Here is a 17,284-nt window from a genome sequence, read left to right as displayed (position 1 = left end):
AAAACCCCACGTTCAAATAGTTCCAGCCAGAAGCTGTGGCAGTCTGAAAACACTGAGCCTTGGGGTCTGTTCTCTCTTTGTTGGGATGTGAAAGAGAGAAATTAAAGACACAGCACCCAACGGAGCCCTTCTCCTCGGCCTGATGTGAAGGTTGAAAAGGGAATTGAAGGGGCACTCACTTTCTCACTTTGGGTATCATTGCTAAGGCCAACTTGGCTGTCCCCTAAAATCCTCATGGGCTCTAACAGTGGTGCATATCCCATGTTTGGGCGTACACCAGTTAGTGGAGAGCCTCCTCCTTCCTCAGAGCCCAGTTTGAGTGCCCCCTGCCTCCCAGCGTGGCACCTCCTCCTTGCCCACACATCCCTGATCCTGCCCGGGAGTGAGCCGCCCGGCACTCACGGGCCTCCCCAGGGGAAAGCTCCCTAGAGCCCTACAGATGAGCAGGAGCTGTGTGTCCGTGCCTGTACTCCACAGACCCCGAGGATGCATTGGACTACTGCCTTCTTGGGCCCCGATGAACACCACGAAATGAGGGCCTGTCTCTTAGCCACACAGGAGACCCCCCTATGTGCCCTGCCCCCATGGATGCTCCAGGAGGTGAGCAGAGCGGGGCGCTGAATAACAGACTGGGTTTGGGTGTCTGGTGGAAGGGCATCTGTGGTGAGCACTTTGGCCTGAACAAAGGCTCGAAGGCTGCACCGGGTCAGGCACGCTTGCTGGTAACAGCTTTGATGGCTTTCCAGAGAAATAGTGGCTCATTCCAGTTTCCTTCCACTAACTGCTGTGAAACTTGGGGCAGCTGCCCTTTCTGGGTCCCAGGTGTCTGATCTGTAAAATGGGAAAATGATGATGGGCAATCACGTAGGACGGACGTGGGGATTTAATGTGGTAAAGCTTTTGAGGAGGTGGGCTCCGTGCCTGGCACTCACAGAGGGCTCTGCAGCTGGTGGCTGCAGGGTGGGGCTGGGCTGTGGGCAGTGGGAAGTGATACCAGTTTGAGGTTGAAAAAGTGGCTCAGTGTGACTATATCCCAGACCTGAAAGGATGCAGGGCACAAAGGGGCACTCCAAGGACTCAAATTAGACAGTGATGCCAAGTGCCACAATTCAGGGTGAAAAGTGGTCCAATGCCAGTGCCCTAAAGTCAGGGAGGACACCAATGGTGGCAGAGGCAGTCAGGGAAGGCTTCTTGGAGGCAGTGTCTTGAAGCATGAGCACCTACTGAGCAGGCTTGGCGTGCCATGGTGGCAGTATGGTCTCCAAAGGTGTTGCTACGTCCCTCCCCACAAAGGAGAAAGAACATTCTCTCCCTTTCAGAGCCTCAGATAAGGGTACAGCTCCGGATGCCACATACTCTTTCCCCTGAAGTTGGCAGAGGAGATGCCTGAACGCTTCTCAGAAGCTTCGAGGACTTCCAGACTGTTGCTCTGACATCTGCAGCTAAAACATAGGGAAGAATGCTATCCAAGTAAGCTTAATCCTAATCAAAGGATTATTTTCTTACAGAAAAGCTTCACCTATACTTAATAGTTTTAAATTGTTCCTGGTACCAATTAGACTTTTAATTTTGCTGTTCCCTCCGGCAGCTGGAGGATGTGTGCGGTTTGCGTTTAATCAGAGTTAATTTTTTTTTTTTTTTTGCTGGTTCCGGGGGAGGGGAGGAGACGAGGAGACTGGTGTTTGGGGGTTTCCTTCTGGTCCTGCCAGGGCCGTGTCTGGGTGAGAGGTGCTGGGTGCCTCCGAGTTTGGGGTTCTCTGTTGGGGCAGCGGTGGACATCTCCAGAGTATGAACCAGAGTTCCCTCGTGCCCGCCGGAAGGCGGCTGGAAGGTTCTGGCGCCACAATCCTGCCTGGAGAATCCAACGCCGAGTTAAATATATGAATTATCCAAAAATTTCTGCAGCAATAGGGTGAGTTATTATTGATTCACAGAGCACGACAAAACATCGCTGCATGAATTAGCAAACAGCTGTTTCTAATTTGAGTTTAGAACGGTACACAGAGGAACTTGTTTCTCTGTTCACTCCTTTCATTTATAATGAATTTTAATCACTGCTACAGGTGAGAAAAATGTAGAAACAAGCTTGTATCTTGTGGAAGAAACAAAGGAGAGACAGATGCTAACAGATTTCCAGTCTGTGATAAAAGGGATGTTTTGGTACACTTTACATGTAATTAGAGCGCAGCTGTTTCCAGTCCCAGGTCCACGAACACGGCCGAATGTGGGCTCCGCCGATCTCCAAAGGGAGTAAAGAAAAACAGTGATTCAACCCCGAAAGCATTTTGCTTTCTCTTGAGTCTCTCAGAGAGCCCTTTGCTCCGGCCCTTGGCGGTGTTGTTTCGTGAAAGCTCACGGAGATAACTTCAGAGGTGCTTTTTCCGCACCTGGGGATGGTGGGAGGCCGGTGGGGTGAAGTTGGGGTGTGCAGGGGTCCCAGGCCAGGGGGCTAATGGGAAAGCCTTTCAGAGCCCCTCTGCTTGCTACAAGCGCTCCATCTTTGGGGAGTGCCTCATGGGGGAATGTTGGGGGCCCTTCTTTTCTGGCAGGAGCTGATCACGACACCCTACTTTAGCTGGTTTGATCACAGCCAGCTCTCGGGTGAGTTGACGAGTGCTGGCTTTATTTTTTTTCCTCTGGTCTGTTTAATTTCTGCAATAAAACTCAAGCTCAATTGCATTTTCAATATCAGTGCTAAGTAAATTTGTCTAAGGGATGTGTGTTCTGTGAGGTCAGAGGCTTCAAGGGGAAAGGCGGATGTCTCCTTCTTCCTGTCCTGTGCGTCCAGCAGACCTTAGGGACGGCAGCCCTCGTGGGTGAGGGGGCAGGGGTGTTCTAGGCGTCAGACCTCATCCCCCATCCCCTCTACCGTGAGCCTGGAGACCCAGGTCCAAGCCCTAGCAAGGCTGCGGGTGCCTTAGTTTCTCCCTCTATGTAGTGAGAGGGTTGGGCTGGGTGCTCTTGAAGGCTTCTTTCCTCTCTGATGTAACTGGGATTGCAAACGGCAAGGGCCCTGTGGGCCTTTATGCAGGTTGAGTGTCTTTTGCTTTGAAAAGCATGTTTTGTAGGGGTAACTGCTGGTTCTTAAGCTAGACCTTCCTGGTTGTTCATCAGGAAGATGGGACCCCTCACCGTCCTGTGTCCATTCAAACCATCTTGGCTGTTGCCTGCCTCTCTCTCTCTTTATCCTTCTCTCTCTCTGCCGTATGACCTTATGTTGAACTGGGAGCCAGCAGCATTTTTATAAAGCATTTCTCATATTTAACATGTTACTCACTTATTTCATCTGCATAGCAACTCTATAATCAGGACTATGATTATTCCTATTTTACAGGTGAAGAAACCGAGGCTGGTTTCTTCTGTAATATTGAGGAGGTTCATTCACTCGATGGAGCTGGGATTCTAAGGCTCCAGCAGAGTCCAGCTGCTGGACTCAGCCACCAAGCAAACACAAGTGCCTTTGCTCAGGGCCCAGGACACCTCATGATGGGGAAGGAGACCCCGCGGGTCTGGACAAACAGGAGAGTGAGCACACCTGGTCCTAACGGGGAGCCACAGCGCTGCTCAGTTGCTCATGCACCAGACGTGTGTCCTGTGTCTCCAGGTCTTTGCCTTCTCCTTCCAGAGCACCCAGAAGTGAATGCGGATGTTTGAAAACACTTTGAGAGTCCCTGATTTCTAACTGTTGGCATTTTTTACCAAATAACTGATAACTAAGTCTCCAGCCCGTCTGATGGGGGGACAGCCGTGGTGATCTGTGTCCCCCAGCTCAGGTCCTCATTTCTCTTAGTCCAGCTGGCTGACAGCCCCGGGCTGGGAGTCAAATCCCAGCTTTTCCATTTACCATCTGCTTTGTGACATCGGGATGTGCTGTAACTTCTGTTCTGTTTTCTCATCCATGGGGTTGACCACCCAACTTACTGTGTAAACCCAGCTCCTTTGAGTGTGAAAGAGGGATACCAGCTGGGTGGGACGCTGGGCTCCACCCCAAGATACCGGGGTGTGTGGCACCCTGCTTACTTGTAACATGGGATTAACAACCTCCACCACCACCTCAACCGTGCAGAGTCGCTCCAATGTCAAAGGGATAATGGGTGTGAAAATGCTGTGTAACATTATAAACGCCATAGAGATGATGGGGCTTACAATTAATGATAGTCGTATAAGTTACACTAGTAACCACCTTCATTTTCTGTAGCCAATATTTAGTGAGTATTTAGCAGCATATATACATTACTCATTTTGTAAGGAAGACACTCTTATTATCCCCATCCTATGGATGAGGAAATGGAGGCTCAGAGAGGTGCTGAGACTTGTCCACGGTCACACAGCTAATGAGTGGCAGCTTGGTCTAAGCGAGCCTGTACTCTCAAACCATGGCTCTGCTGTCTCCCAGGGGCTGATGTCTCCCCAAGTCTCTTCAAGATGATGCCGATGGTTTTGGCTCCCCAGAAGGTTTATTAAGGGTCTTAATGGCAGTTATTTGCTGTCAGGTGGCATTTCAGGAGCCCCTGGAGACAGCTAGAAAAGGGCATGCCAGCCATGGCTTTCAGTCTGTCGGGAGGTCTGCGGGCGCTCAGAGGCTGTGCCAAGTGTCCCTTAGAGGCGGGTCAGAGACTAGGACCCCACCCTTCACCCACCACGGCCAGCTGGAGAAGCGGCCCTGAAGGGCAAAATGCCTTCTCCCTCCTCCCAGTTTTGGGCCACTGACCTCTGCATGCCAGTCTCCACCCCCACACTGTCCACTGACACCCGAACCAACCACCCCTCCCCAACCTGCTTATTTTTTATTTCCAAACTGAAAGAATGATCCCCGCTTTCCCTGTCTGTGGCCTCGCTGGGGATGATGAAATCAACTCTGCCAAGACACTGTGAGCTCCCTGGAGCAGGGAAGGGTGAATACCTGTGGCAATAGGAATTGCTATTTTTATTATTTTTTTTTGCCAAAATCATAATTCTAACTCAAGATTTCAGGGGGAGCCACATCGGCTTCCGGTAGCTGGGACTCCTTGGCCTCCCTCTGAGGAAGGACCTTCCAGCTGCCTCATCCTCTTCCTTCCCAGGGTCTCTCGATTTCTCAGGGGTTGGACGTCTATCCTTTACACCACACCCTGGTCTCTACCTTCAGGAAAGCCAAATATCTAGATGCATGACTGACTACTGCTTACATGAATTGTTTCCCCACCTCTTTCAAAGTGTTTCAAAGTGGCAGAGCGATGGTTTAGAGTTGAAACTTCAGACAGCAACTAACTGACAGGATTGGGAAGATAAGAGCATAGAAACCTAAGGATGCCGGATACCTTCTGCACCCCTCAGAGGTCAGAGCCAGCCTCTGGTAATCCACCACAAACTCTGCCCACTTTGGGACATGGCTTTGTGGCAGGTGGGGTTGTAAGGTGTGGGACCTCCTCTTGGCTCTCTTTAAGTTGTAGATGTTGGCAATGAGTAGCTTCTGCAGTGGGGCAGGCCCTGAACTGGCACTCAGGGCCCAGAAAGGCAGTATTGTCCAGTGGTTAGCAAGTGGGGGTCCAGGTAGTGACTTGCCACTTGCTAGCTCTATGTGCCCAGGAAGTTGCTTTCCTTCTTGGAGCCTCAGTTTGTACAGTTTTAAAGAAGGGAGGTGTAACAGCACCTACTTCATAATGATGTGAGAATCAGATAAGAAAATGCTGGCAAAGGATCTGGCTTATAGAACATGTTCTATAAACAGTAATTACTTGGTTTTTATGAGTTTAGTCCTGGGTCTGTCTGCTCCTGCTGTGTGGCCTCAGTTTCCTCATCTATGAAATAGGATGAGTGATGGTCTGTGAACTTCCTCTTGCTGACCCCCCTGCCCCCCACCCCCCGCACTAATGTTGACTTTACATAAGTGGATGTCCTTGAGTGGAGGAGCATTCTGGGATGGATGGCCAGCTTTGGCACCTGGTAAGGGATAAAGAACAGGACAGGTACTCTTGTCCCCTTCTTGTTGGTGGGCCCCTCCCTGGGCCTAGGTTGAGTCTGGATTCTGCCTCTGGGGGCTGAGCCCCTGGTAGACGCTGAGAGAATGAGGATGCCCCATGCAGGTGGGCACTCTGGCCTGGTGGCCTCCGTCTCCTACTGGGCCTTCATACCAGGGGATCCAGGCCCCGACTCTGGTCTGGGGGTTAGCTGTGAGGGGCCTCTCAGGAAAGCTCACATGACAGATTATTGGAAGCAGCCCCAGGAAAGGGCCTCAGAGATTGCCCAGTCCACCCTGTCACAGAGGCAGAAGCACCCCCATCTCCCAGCAACAGAGTGACATCTGGAACCAGGGCTCACCAAAGATCTATGTTCCCTCTGCTGCACCAGGTTTACAGGGGTTGCAGGGAAACAAATTTGGGTAAAGGCTTGAGATTTCCTAAGAAGAAATCAGGAATGCACCCAGATGCTCCCCACCCTCAAGCTGAATTTTCATCTTTTCTTGTGTGGAAAAAGCCACCTGTCTGTTTCTGGTTGCTTCTGTGCAAAGTGCAGTCAGTGCTGTGCCCTGAAGCACATTAGTGTCTTGTCGCCTTGGGCTCTGGGGAGCATTGATCTGTGCTCCCAGGATGCCCGGGATGCTTTCTACCGACTTTGGATGGGCCTCACCATCAGCTAGGTTGCAGCTGACCCTTTTCTGTGGCTGGAGACCTCTCTCTGGACTACAGCCCAGCTCCCTGGTACCTGCCAAGTGCTCTTGTCTCTGCTTGAACAGCAGAATTTTGGGGACACTGCCCTAAAGCCTCCCTTTTGAGATGGGATGCATAGATCCTTTCTTGGAGAAAACCTGATGGTTAAAGGTTTCTTCTCTGTCACTGGGAATCAGGAGACCCCCTCTTTCAATTTGCTCTGTGCCCTTTGAACATTGTACTCATACGCTCCTCTGCTCATGGCAGACATCACCAATTGATTTGGCACTCATTTCTTCTGAGCCCAGATATGGCCTCAGAATCCTCCTGAACACAGCACTGTAGGTGACCACTAACAGTTTACCATCCCTGCAAGCCCTCTTCTCTCTCTCGGCCTCAGCCTCTCCCTCTGTATCATGCAGGATTGGCAGAGGTGGCTCCTGAGTCTGGGGTCCTGTTTCTTTGAGCCTGGGGAAGGGCCACAGTTATTCTCATTCCTGAAATTCCAGATGGGGGCAGAGGGGTTGCTCCACCTGGAGCACCACAGAGCTTTGTCTTGTGGGGAACTTGTCTTCTTGGCAATTTTCACTTCCCCAAGGAAATGGCTGAGTAGCAAGGAGACCTTTTGGGGCTTCATGAAGAAGGATCAAGCCTTTTTATGGCTACTGTGGAGACAATCTGGATGATTGGAGTATTGTCCAAAATTACTTTTCTATTCATCCAGATGGGACCCTGGAGGCCAAAGTTCCAACTTCCCATATTACATGGAGCCAGATCTCCTACTGGACTCTCTGTCCAGTGCTCTTTCCTCTGCCCAGCACGTCTCCCACTGGTGCCTTGCTGCTCCAAGGCACCTCTGCTGTGCATGGTCTGGGGTGCCCGTGGGGTTGGGCCAAGGTGGGGTGCACTCGCGGGAGCCCTTGGTATCCAGCAGTCCCCTGCACATGGCACTTGTGGACTTGAATGGAAACTTTACTCCGGGGACTGCTCAGCTTTTGTCCCCTCTGGAGCCTGGTGGTCATTTTTATTCACTTGAATGGAACTGCCCAGCCTAGGGATGTCCATGAGACCCAGAGCTGCTGGGCATCAGCTGTTTCCACCTTCTCAGGGAACCCTCCCCGTGTTCTCTTCAGAGCCATTTTTCCCTCTGGTTATCACTTCAGTGATGGAGCAATAATTCCTCCCTCCCTCCTCAGCCTGCGCCCCTCGCTGCAGGAAGGTCCCCCTTTCGGCTCACCCCTGTGGCCCCCTGGGCTGGGCCACTCTCCTTCCCCTGTCCAGGCACTTCCTCGATTCTCTGTGACAAGAAGCGCATGGAGCCGAGCGTCCCAGCCATCCTCTGCTCCACCCAGACAAGGCGCGTCTGAGGCCACGTTGTCACTGCTGCCACCTCAGTGCGCGGAATTCACCAAGTGTGGCCACGTCAGCTTGGGATCCACATGGCCCTTTCTGCCGCTGGTGTAGTCTGAAGCCCAATGTTCTTTTTTTCTCCCTAATTGAGTTTTTTTTCAAAATGCCTCCTCTCTTTTGTGCTTATTTTGGTTCTCTTCCTGCAGTAGACCACAAAAGCCTCCTGCTACCCATTTCCTATCAGGCCTATTTTCAGGATTAGTCATTTTTAAATGACTTGAATCTCCTTTCTGAAGGTGATTTTTCTACTCATTTTGTTACATTTCTTCGATTGTGCTTGTTCTGGAGGGCGAGGGTCTGGCATTAGTCATTGGGTTTCCCACTCGATTGTTTCATGTGACAGTGCCCCCTCCCAAAGGAGAGAGGCAGGGTAGTATGGTGAGTGAAAGCACTGATGCAGAGCCCGCTCACTGGGTTTGAATCCTGGCTCTCCTGTCTGCGAGCTGTGTGACTTTAGGCAAGTTACTCAGCCTCTCTGTGCCTTAGTTTTCTCATGTGTAGCTGGAAATAATAATAATACTTACCTCATTGGACTGTTGAGAGGATTGAATGAGTCAACACATATAAAGCTTTTAGAAGAATGCCTGGCATAGAGTAGAATCTATATAAACATTTACTTGGAAATGAAAAGGTGGTTGGTTGAGCTGGATTTTCTTGGAAGTTACCTTCTTCTCGCCGAGTTCTGAAATGTTCATGTTGAAGGGGACCTTGGGGTTGCCTTCACCCGGTTTCTCCACTCCTTTTTCTGCACATCCACCCGAGGGCGTGTGCTGTAGTGGCTGCACGTGGGTGGTGGCTACCAGTCAGCAGGAGGGGAGGGTTACTGCTGTAAGGAAAGGAACCCGCTTCCTGTGCTGGCAGCCCTGCCCGTCCATCCTGAGCGTGCCGGCCTGGTCGTCTCTCCAGCGTGCTCCTGGAACAGGAAGCTAAATGTCCCTAAAACAAAACACGTTTGGAGGGGCACGACAGCTGCCGCCGAAGTTAAACATTGTTAGAGTAAATGGCTTTAAACAGGGCAGTCTGGGTTTGGGTCTTTGTCAACATGCCTATTTCCCCTGATTGGGCCTTTTCAGTTTAAGAAGTCTTATTTTCATTTCAATTCAGATGATTATAATCTCAGCAGTTGCTCAGTTTGTCGCTCCCAGAATAATGTGCTTTGCTTTAGTTTTGAGACTTGTTTGCAGAAAAATAAAGGCACCCAGGCAGCCCCATAAGGCACCTCAGGGACTGCGGTGCTGGGCCAGGCTGATTCTCCTTCTCCAAGACGTGGGGGAGCCAGGGCGAGAGTAGACCCCACGCTCCTGGCCACATGTCGCTGGGGCATCCAGCTGTGGGACTCAGGGCAAGCTGCTCACCTCTCTGAGCCTCAGCTTCCTCATCTCAAAAATGGGATGTTACCAATGGGAGGATGAAAAAAGATTAATTGCGGTTAATAGAAGCACTTAGCTCAGTGCTGGCGCTTGGGACATGCTTACTAGCTGTAGCTGCTAATTTTATTAGCATTAGCTAGTAGTGCTAATTAGTACTAATTATTATTATTGGCCAACTAATGCTTTTGTTTAACAACTTTATTGAAGTATAATTTGCATACCAGAACAGACACTTGTTTTAAGTGAGCAGTTCTGTGACTTTTCGTAAATAGAGCTGGGCTGCCTTCACCGTCATCCAGTTTGCAAGCATTTCCATGATCTCAAAAGACATCTCTTGCCCATTTGCAGTCAATCCCTGCTCCCTCCTCCAGCCTCAGGCAATCACTAATCTGCTTTCTGTCTCTACAGATGTGCCTTGTCTGGACAGTTCATGTACATGGAATAATAGTGCTTTTTCACATGAATTTTTTTCATCCACTCCTCCCAGTGCCTCTGTTTTTTTCCAAATGTGTGAGCTGACCCCAAGAGTTGAGAGTAACGCTTTGGGGGCAGACAAATGAATGGAGGGGGAGAGTTTGAGTGCAGGTGTCCGCTCTCATCCTCGGACAACGTGAGTCAAAGATGTGTCTGGGCTTGGTCTTTTGGGCAAGGTGTCTTCCTTGTCTTCCTCGCCTATGAACTGGCGGGCGTTTGAGCCTGGGTTCTCCACTCATCAGCCCAGCCAGCGCCAGCAAGCTCCAGCCAGCTCTGGCACCTCCTGGGCCTCAGGGCTCCTCTCTGCAATGCAGACGATGGGCCATCCCTGTGGTTCTGTCAGGGCTCCATGGAGAGCCAGACCATGACTGCACTGGAGCTTTCCACGGGGCCCCTCACCCGGTCTCACCTACACAGGTGTCGTCTTGCATGACCAACCTGTGTCAGGGGGCCTGACTGGGGAGAGTCACTGTGGCTGTGCCTCAGTTTCCTGGTCTGTAACCTGTGGGAGGGGCCTTGGTTCCCGCCTCCTGGGAGGTTGAGACAGCCCTGAGCGGAGCACCCGGCACACAGGAAGGGTTCTGTGCCAGCTTGTGTGAGTCTGAGCTAAGATATCAAAATAATAAAAAGCCTGTGGAGCCCGGCCAGGGGGCAGGGGCCGAGCGGGTCCCGCAGCTGCCCCAGCTCCAGCCAGCTCCTCCCTTGGGTCCCTTTGTCTGCGCCCCGCGGAGCCCAGCTGGCAAGAGCTGGGAATTACCAGGCAGGGGCTGGGGTGCTTCCCGCCGCTTCTAATCCGAGGAGCTGGCAGCGGATGCGTCCTGCCCGTCCGAAGGCCCTGTAACATGAGGCCCCCTGGGGAGCAGGCACCCTCTCTCTGGGAGGTACCCCGGGCTGGGCTGGGTGACTGGGCTTCAGAGGCGGGAGGCTGCTGGGAGATGCGGGACTCTGGGCTGGGAGCTTTGGAGAGCGGCATCCTGCCAAGCAGAGCTCTGCCAGCAGTGCCAGCTGAGATCAGGCAGATCTTCAGACTGTCAGGGCCAGGGGCCGGGGTGGGCATCGGGGTGATGTGGGGTGTAGGAGCAGGCTCAGAGCCAGCTCTAAGGGACCATGAGAGACCCTCCAGTTAGCCTTACTATCTCTTCAAATCTTGGGGTTGGCAGCTGTGAGAGCCTGTGGGTATGGTTCCCCCGGGTGTGAGCTGTGACTCCATGATGGTGTGTTTGTGTCTGCAGGTGAGTGTGCATGGGTGTTCAAGCTTGTGTGTGAGTGATAGTGGGAATGATGGCGTGTGAATGGATGTATCTGTGAGTACGTGACTGTATGTGATTGTGTGTGAGTGTGATGGTGTGTGTGTATGTGTGCAAGTGTGTGTAGGTGAGTGTGAGTTGGCATGTCTGAGCCCATGTGTGAGTTGTGGGAGTCATGTGTGAGCTCTGTGTGTGTGTGTGTGTGAGTGTGTATGTTTGCAGGTGTGTGTGTGCAGGTGTGCGTGCTGGTGCCTGCCCAAGCCTGAGACTGCGGTTCCCCTGCCCTTCCCTTCAAGAGGGTCTAGGCTGCCTCTGGCCAAGAATTTCTGGGTTGAGTCTGTGAGACTTTTCTGAAGACCAGGCTGGGCTGACTGGGGGCCGGAGAGGCGGGGGCAGTGGTTTATTTCCTCGGGGTTAGAAGAGCAAGGTCAGTGCAGCCAAATCTGAGCTTTTGTTTGTCTCTCCCCTGCTCGTAGCAGCCTGTGGTCTGTTTCATTCATTATTAAGTTTTAAATCCACCCAACACGAAACTTGAGCCATGGAACTCGCTCCCTGCTTGGGCTGGCTTGGTTCAACCCCCGCTGCGTCTCAGGAAACTTCACTGGTTTTATTTGCTGTGTCCTGGGTGCCTTTTTTTTTTTTTTCTCCCAGAAACAGCCAAGCCTTGGTTTGTTTAGTTTTCCTCTGAGGCTGGCCGGCCAGCAGAGGCCCGGGATGAGGGGCGGGGCAGGAGTGATCCCCTTCCCTGAGTGTCCCCCTCCCTGCCACGGTGGATTTAAGGACCACTAGGCTCTGAGCTCGGTGGCCATCTGGATCCCAATCCCATCTCTAATCACTGCACCATCGGGCCATCTCTTGGGGTCCTGAGTGGACTTGGGGCAAATCCAGAGGTGGAGAAGGAACAAAGAAAACATCCCCCTTTGGGATGGTTTGGGCTGGGAATCCTGCAGCCCCTTCTCAAGTGCCCCTTGCTTACCTCCGTTTGTGCTCTTGGGCTGATGCCATATACCTGTGACTTCCACCTCATGTCTGTCCCTGAGGCAGCAGCTCCAACTTCATCAGTCCCTGATTCCCCACTGAATGCGGTATGGCTGAATTCATTAAAGTAAATTTTATTTTCTTACAAAGTTCTGCCTACGCCCCCCTGCACCAGTGGGATTTCCCACCCAGACTAGGTGGGGGTGGTGGAATCAACCCCCAGATCTTGATCAGTTGATGGGACTTGCCTCCTTTTGGCCTGTGGGGCTGGTGGTCTGTGAGGTCATTTCCGATAACTTTTTTCCCAGGCTCCTCCCCACCCCCAAATCAAGGAAGTGGCTGAGACTTCACCTCTTGTGGGAGGGTGGTACCGCATCCAGCAAGGCCCCGTGCGGCTGGTGTTGCTGCGGGGAAAGGCATGTCCCCTCCGTATCCTGCCGCGCCTCTGCCACCCTCCCTGCAGACGGGAAGACCCGCATGTCCACTTGCTTCCACCCCCGGGGTCCCTCCCCCACTCCTCCTGCAGCAGTTGGCCAGCTGCACAGCTTCAGCCCGCGAGCTGTCGAGAAGCTGGCTCTGTCCTTGTTTCTCGCGGCCCTGGGAATTGCCTCTAATCTCCTCTCTGCCTTCCCCCTGCAGATGGTGACGACGACCCACAACTCTCCTGGGTGGCCTCGTCTCCCTCCAGCAAGGATGTTGCGTCACCCACGCAGATGATCGGAGATGGGTGTGACCTTGGCCTGGGTGAGGAGGAAGGGGGCACGGGCCTGCCGTACCCTTGCCAGTTCTGTGACAAGTCCTTCATCCGCCTGAGCTACTTGAAGAGGCACGAACAGATCCACAGCGACAAGCTGCCGTTCAAGTGCACCTACTGCAGCCGGCTCTTCAAGCACAAGAGGAGCCGCGACCGGCACATCAAGCTGCACACGGGCGACAAGAAGTACCACTGCCACGAGTGCGAGGCGGCCTTCTCCCGCAGTGACCACCTCAAGATCCACCTGAAGACCCACAGCTCCAGCAAGCCCTTCAAGTGCACCGTGTGCAAGCGCGGCTTCTCCTCCACCAGCTCGCTGCAGAGCCACATGCAGGCCCACAAGAAGAACAAGGAGCACCTGGCCAAGTCCGAGAAGGAGGCCAAGAAGGACGACTTCATGTGCGACTACTGCGAGGACACCTTCAGCCAGACCGAGGAGCTGGAGAAGCACGTGCTCACCCGCCACCCGCAGCTCTCTGAGAAGGCCGACCTGCAGTGCATCCACTGCCCCGAGGTCTTCGTCGACGAGAACACGCTGCTTGCCCACATCCACCAAGCCCACGCCAACCAGAAACACAAGTGCCCCATGTGCCCCGAGCAGTTCTCCTCGGTGGAGGGTGTCTACTGCCACCTGGACAGCCACCGGCAGCCTGACTCCAGCAACCACAGTGTCAGCCCTGACCCCGTGCTGGGCAGCGTGGCCTCCATGAGCAGCGCCACGCCAGACTCCAGCGCCTCCGTGGAGCGAGGCTCCACCCCGGACTCCACCCTGAAGCCCTTGCGGGGCCAGAAGAAGATGCGGGATGACGGGCAGGGCTGGTCCAAGGTGGTCTACAGCTGCCCCTACTGCTCCAAGCGGGACTTTAACAGCCTGGCTGTGCTGGAGATCCACCTGAAGACCATCCACGCGGATAAGCCACAGCAGAGCCACACGTGTCAGATCTGCCTGGACTCCATGCCCACCCTCTACAACCTCAACGAGCATGTCCGCAAGCTGCACAAAAACCACGCCTACCCCGTGATGCAGTTCGGCAACATCTCCGCCTTCCACTGCAACTACTGCCCCGAGATGTTCGCCGACATCAACAGCCTGCAGGAGCACATCCGCGTCTCCCACTGTGGCCCCAGCGCCAACCCGCCCGACGGCAATAACGCCTTCTTCTGCAACCAGTGCTCCATGGGCTTCCTGACCGAGTCCTCCCTCACCGAGCACATCCAGCAGGCCCACTGCAGTGTTGGCAGCGCCAAGCTAGAGTCTCCAGTCGTGCAGCCCACGCAGTCCTTCATGGAGGTCTATTCCTGCCCCTACTGCACCAATTCGCCCATCTTTGGCTCCATCCTGAAGCTCACCAAGCACATCAAGGAGAACCACAAGAACATCCCGCTGGCCCACAGCAAGAAGTCCAAGGCGGAGCAGAGCCCGGTCTCGTCTGACGTGGAGGTGTCTTCCCCGAAGCGGCAGCGGCTCTCGGCGAGCGCCAACTCCATCTCCAACGGCGAGTATCCCTGTAATCAGTGCGACCTCAAGTTCTCCAACTTTGAGAGCTTCCAGACCCACCTGAAGCTGCACCTAGAGCTGCTGCTGCGGAAGCAGGCGTGTCCCCAGTGCAAAGAGGACTTTGACTCCCAGGAGTCCCTCCTGCAGCACCTGACGGTGCACTACATGACCACGTCGACCCACTATGTGTGCGAGAGCTGCGACAAGCAGTTCTCCTCGGTGGACGACCTGCAGAAGCACCTGCTGGACATGCACACCTTCGTGCTATACCACTGTACCCTGTGCCAGGAGGTCTTCGACTCCAAGGTGTCCATCCAGGTGCACCTGGCGGTGAAGCACAGCAACGAGAAGAAGATGTATCGCTGCACGGCCTGCAACTGGGACTTCCGCAAGGAGGCCGACCTGCAGGTGCACGTCAAACACAGCCACCTGGGCAACCCGGCCAAGGCACACAAGTGCATCTTCTGCGGGGAGACCTTCAGCACTGAGGTGGAGCTGCAGTGCCACATCACCACACACAGCAAGAAGTACAACTGCAAGTTCTGCAGCAAGGCCTTCCACGCCATCATCCTGCTGGAGAAGCACCTGCGGGAGAAGCACTGCGTGTTTGATGCGGCGGCTGAGAACGGCACGGCCAATGGGGTGCCCCCAGCTGCTGCCAAGAAGGCCGAACCGGCTGACCTGCAGGGTATGCTGCTGAAGAACCCTGAGGCGCCCAACAGCCACGAGGCAAGCGAGGATGACGTGGACGCGTCGGAGCCCATGTATGGCTGCGACATCTGTGGGGCCGCTTACACCATGGAGGTGCTGCTGCAGAACCACAGGCTGCGGGACCACAACATCCGACCAGGCGAGGACGATGGCTCGAGGAAGAAGGCCGAGTTCATCAAGGGCAGCCACAAGTGCAACGTGTGCTCGCGGACTTTCTTCTCGGAGAACGGCCTCCGGGAGCACCTGCAGACGCACCGGGGCCCCGCCAAGCACTACATGTGCCCCATCTGCGGCGAGCGCTTCCCCTCATTGCTGACGCTCACCGAGCACAAGGTGACCCACAGCAAGAGCCTGGACACCGGCACCTGCCGCATCTGCAAGATGCCACTGCAGAGCGAGGAGGAGTTTATCGAGCACTGCCAGATGCACCCCGACCTGCGCAACTCCCTCACCGGCTTCCGCTGCGTGGTCTGCATGCAGACGGTCACCTCCACGCTCGAGCTCAAGATCCATGGCACCTTCCACATGCAGAAGCTGGCGGGCAGCTCGGCCGCATCCTCTCCCAATGGCCAGGGGCTGCAGAAGCTCTACAAGTGTGCCCTGTGCCTAAAAGAGTTTCGCAGCAAGCAGGACCTGGTGAAACTCGACGTCAACGGGCTCCCCTATGGCCTGTGCGCTGGCTGCATGGCCCGCAGCTCCAATGGACAGGTGGGCGGCCTGGTCCCGCCCGAGCCTGCCGACCGGCCCTGCACCGGCCTCCGCTGCCCTGAGTGCAGTGTCAAGTTCGAGAGTGCTGAGGACCTGGAGAGCCACATGCAGGTGGACCATCGTGACCTCACCCCAGAGACCAGTGGGCCCCGGAAAGGCGCCCAGACGTCACCCGTGCCCCGGGTAAGTGCAGCCAGCCTGAGCCTGGTCCCTGCTCCTTGGGGCTCTGTGGATGTCCAGAGGAGCCCCTGTGCTGAGCTCTTTATTTCCGGGCAGTGGCCCCCTTCGTAGCCCAGAGAAGCAGCGCCGTTGTGCAGTGGTTAAGCACATCTGCTCTCAGGTAGACTCTGAGTTTGGACACCAGTGTTGCCATTTCCCTTCCTGTGTGACATGGGGATACATCATCTATCTCCCTGGGCTTTATTTGCCAAGTGCTTATCTGTAAAATGGGAAAAATAATGTCTCACCTTCATAGAACTACAGTGAGGGGCCGAGGGCACAGTGTGGGTAAAGGGCCTAGGATTGTGGCTGACGCTGTGAATGTGCCCTCGTTGTTGGCTGTCTCCTTGGTTATTGATCAGGGGTGGATTTTAAGTGCTAATTGCATCTTCTTGGGCAAGTCACTCTGCTCCCTGGGCTTTAGACTTAGGATTCTTCTGACAATTCATAGAGGTAATATACACATAAAGGGCTGAGAATCGGCACTTATGGCCTGTCATATTAGCAGTAATCACCAGCTGATATCGTTATCACCAACAGCATCATTATAGTTAGTGCAGCTGCAGTTGCTGGTACATGAAAGGCCCTAAGCACGTTTCCAGTTACTTTATCATTAATGTTTGATTAATTGATCAAATTTGTCCTGAGCACCCATTATCTTCAGGGTGCCTGGCAGCCGAGGAGAGTCAGAGATGGACCCTGCCATGGGGGCTCCCAGACCAGGAGGGGCCACAGACCCATAATCAGTGGGTTTCAATGAGGCAGGGGAAGTCCAGCTACTGGAGGGTCCACAGGGACCCTGGGAATGGTGACCAAGGGGCACCTGCAGGTGACAGGCATAATGGGCCCGGGGATTCCCATCAAGTCTGTGTTGTCTGCTTCCAGACCAAGGAGGTGCCAAGCAGATCTCAGGAGTATCTTTCCCTTGAGGGCCACTGCTGGCGCCACTGGCAGGGAGGCAGGATTTGGGGAAGGGCCACCTGTCACAGGCACCTGCTGGAAGACAGGGATGTTTGCTGAGGGGGTTTCACTGCAGGATCAGAACTGGGACCTGGGACTCCGGGATTCTGAGGAGGAGAGAGAGTGAGAGAGAAGGAGGGCTGGAGAGACCCCTAAGGGGTCTCCTGGCCAATTCCCCAATGAGGCCAATGAGCTGGAGGACCCAGCCAACATCACCTGGCTGCAGAGAGACGTGTCTGAATAACGACAGGGCCATGTGTCTTGCTGGGGACTGAGGTCTTTCCTCAGAGGCCCATCTGGAGCAGAGAGCTCCTTTTAGGGGTGGT

General features: G+C 54.1%; 1 protein-coding gene across 5 annotated transcripts in view; it reads left to right on the top strand.

Annotated features, from left to right (window-relative positions):
- The window catches only part of ZNF423 (zinc finger protein 423), a 314,357-nt gene that overhangs the window by 171,295 nt on the left and 125,778 nt on the right, over positions 1-17,284 (top strand). For all 5 annotated transcript variants that reach the window (XM_032486262.1, XM_014558254.2, XM_032486263.1 and 2 more), the window contains one exon: positions 12,748-15,962. In XM_032486262.1, the coding sequence (XP_032342153.1) occupies positions 12,748-15,962 (3,215 nt within the window). The remainder of the gene's footprint in view (positions 1-12,747; positions 15,963-17,284) is intronic.

Source organism: Camelus ferus, chromosome 9, assembly GCF_009834535.1.
Source record: "Camelus ferus isolate YT-003-E chromosome 9, BCGSAC_Cfer_1.0, whole genome shotgun sequence".
Lineage (NCBI taxonomy): Eukaryota > Metazoa > Chordata > Mammalia > Artiodactyla > Camelidae > Camelus > Camelus ferus.
Note: the sequence above shows the minus strand (reverse complement) of the source record. Positions and strands in the feature narration are given on the sequence as shown.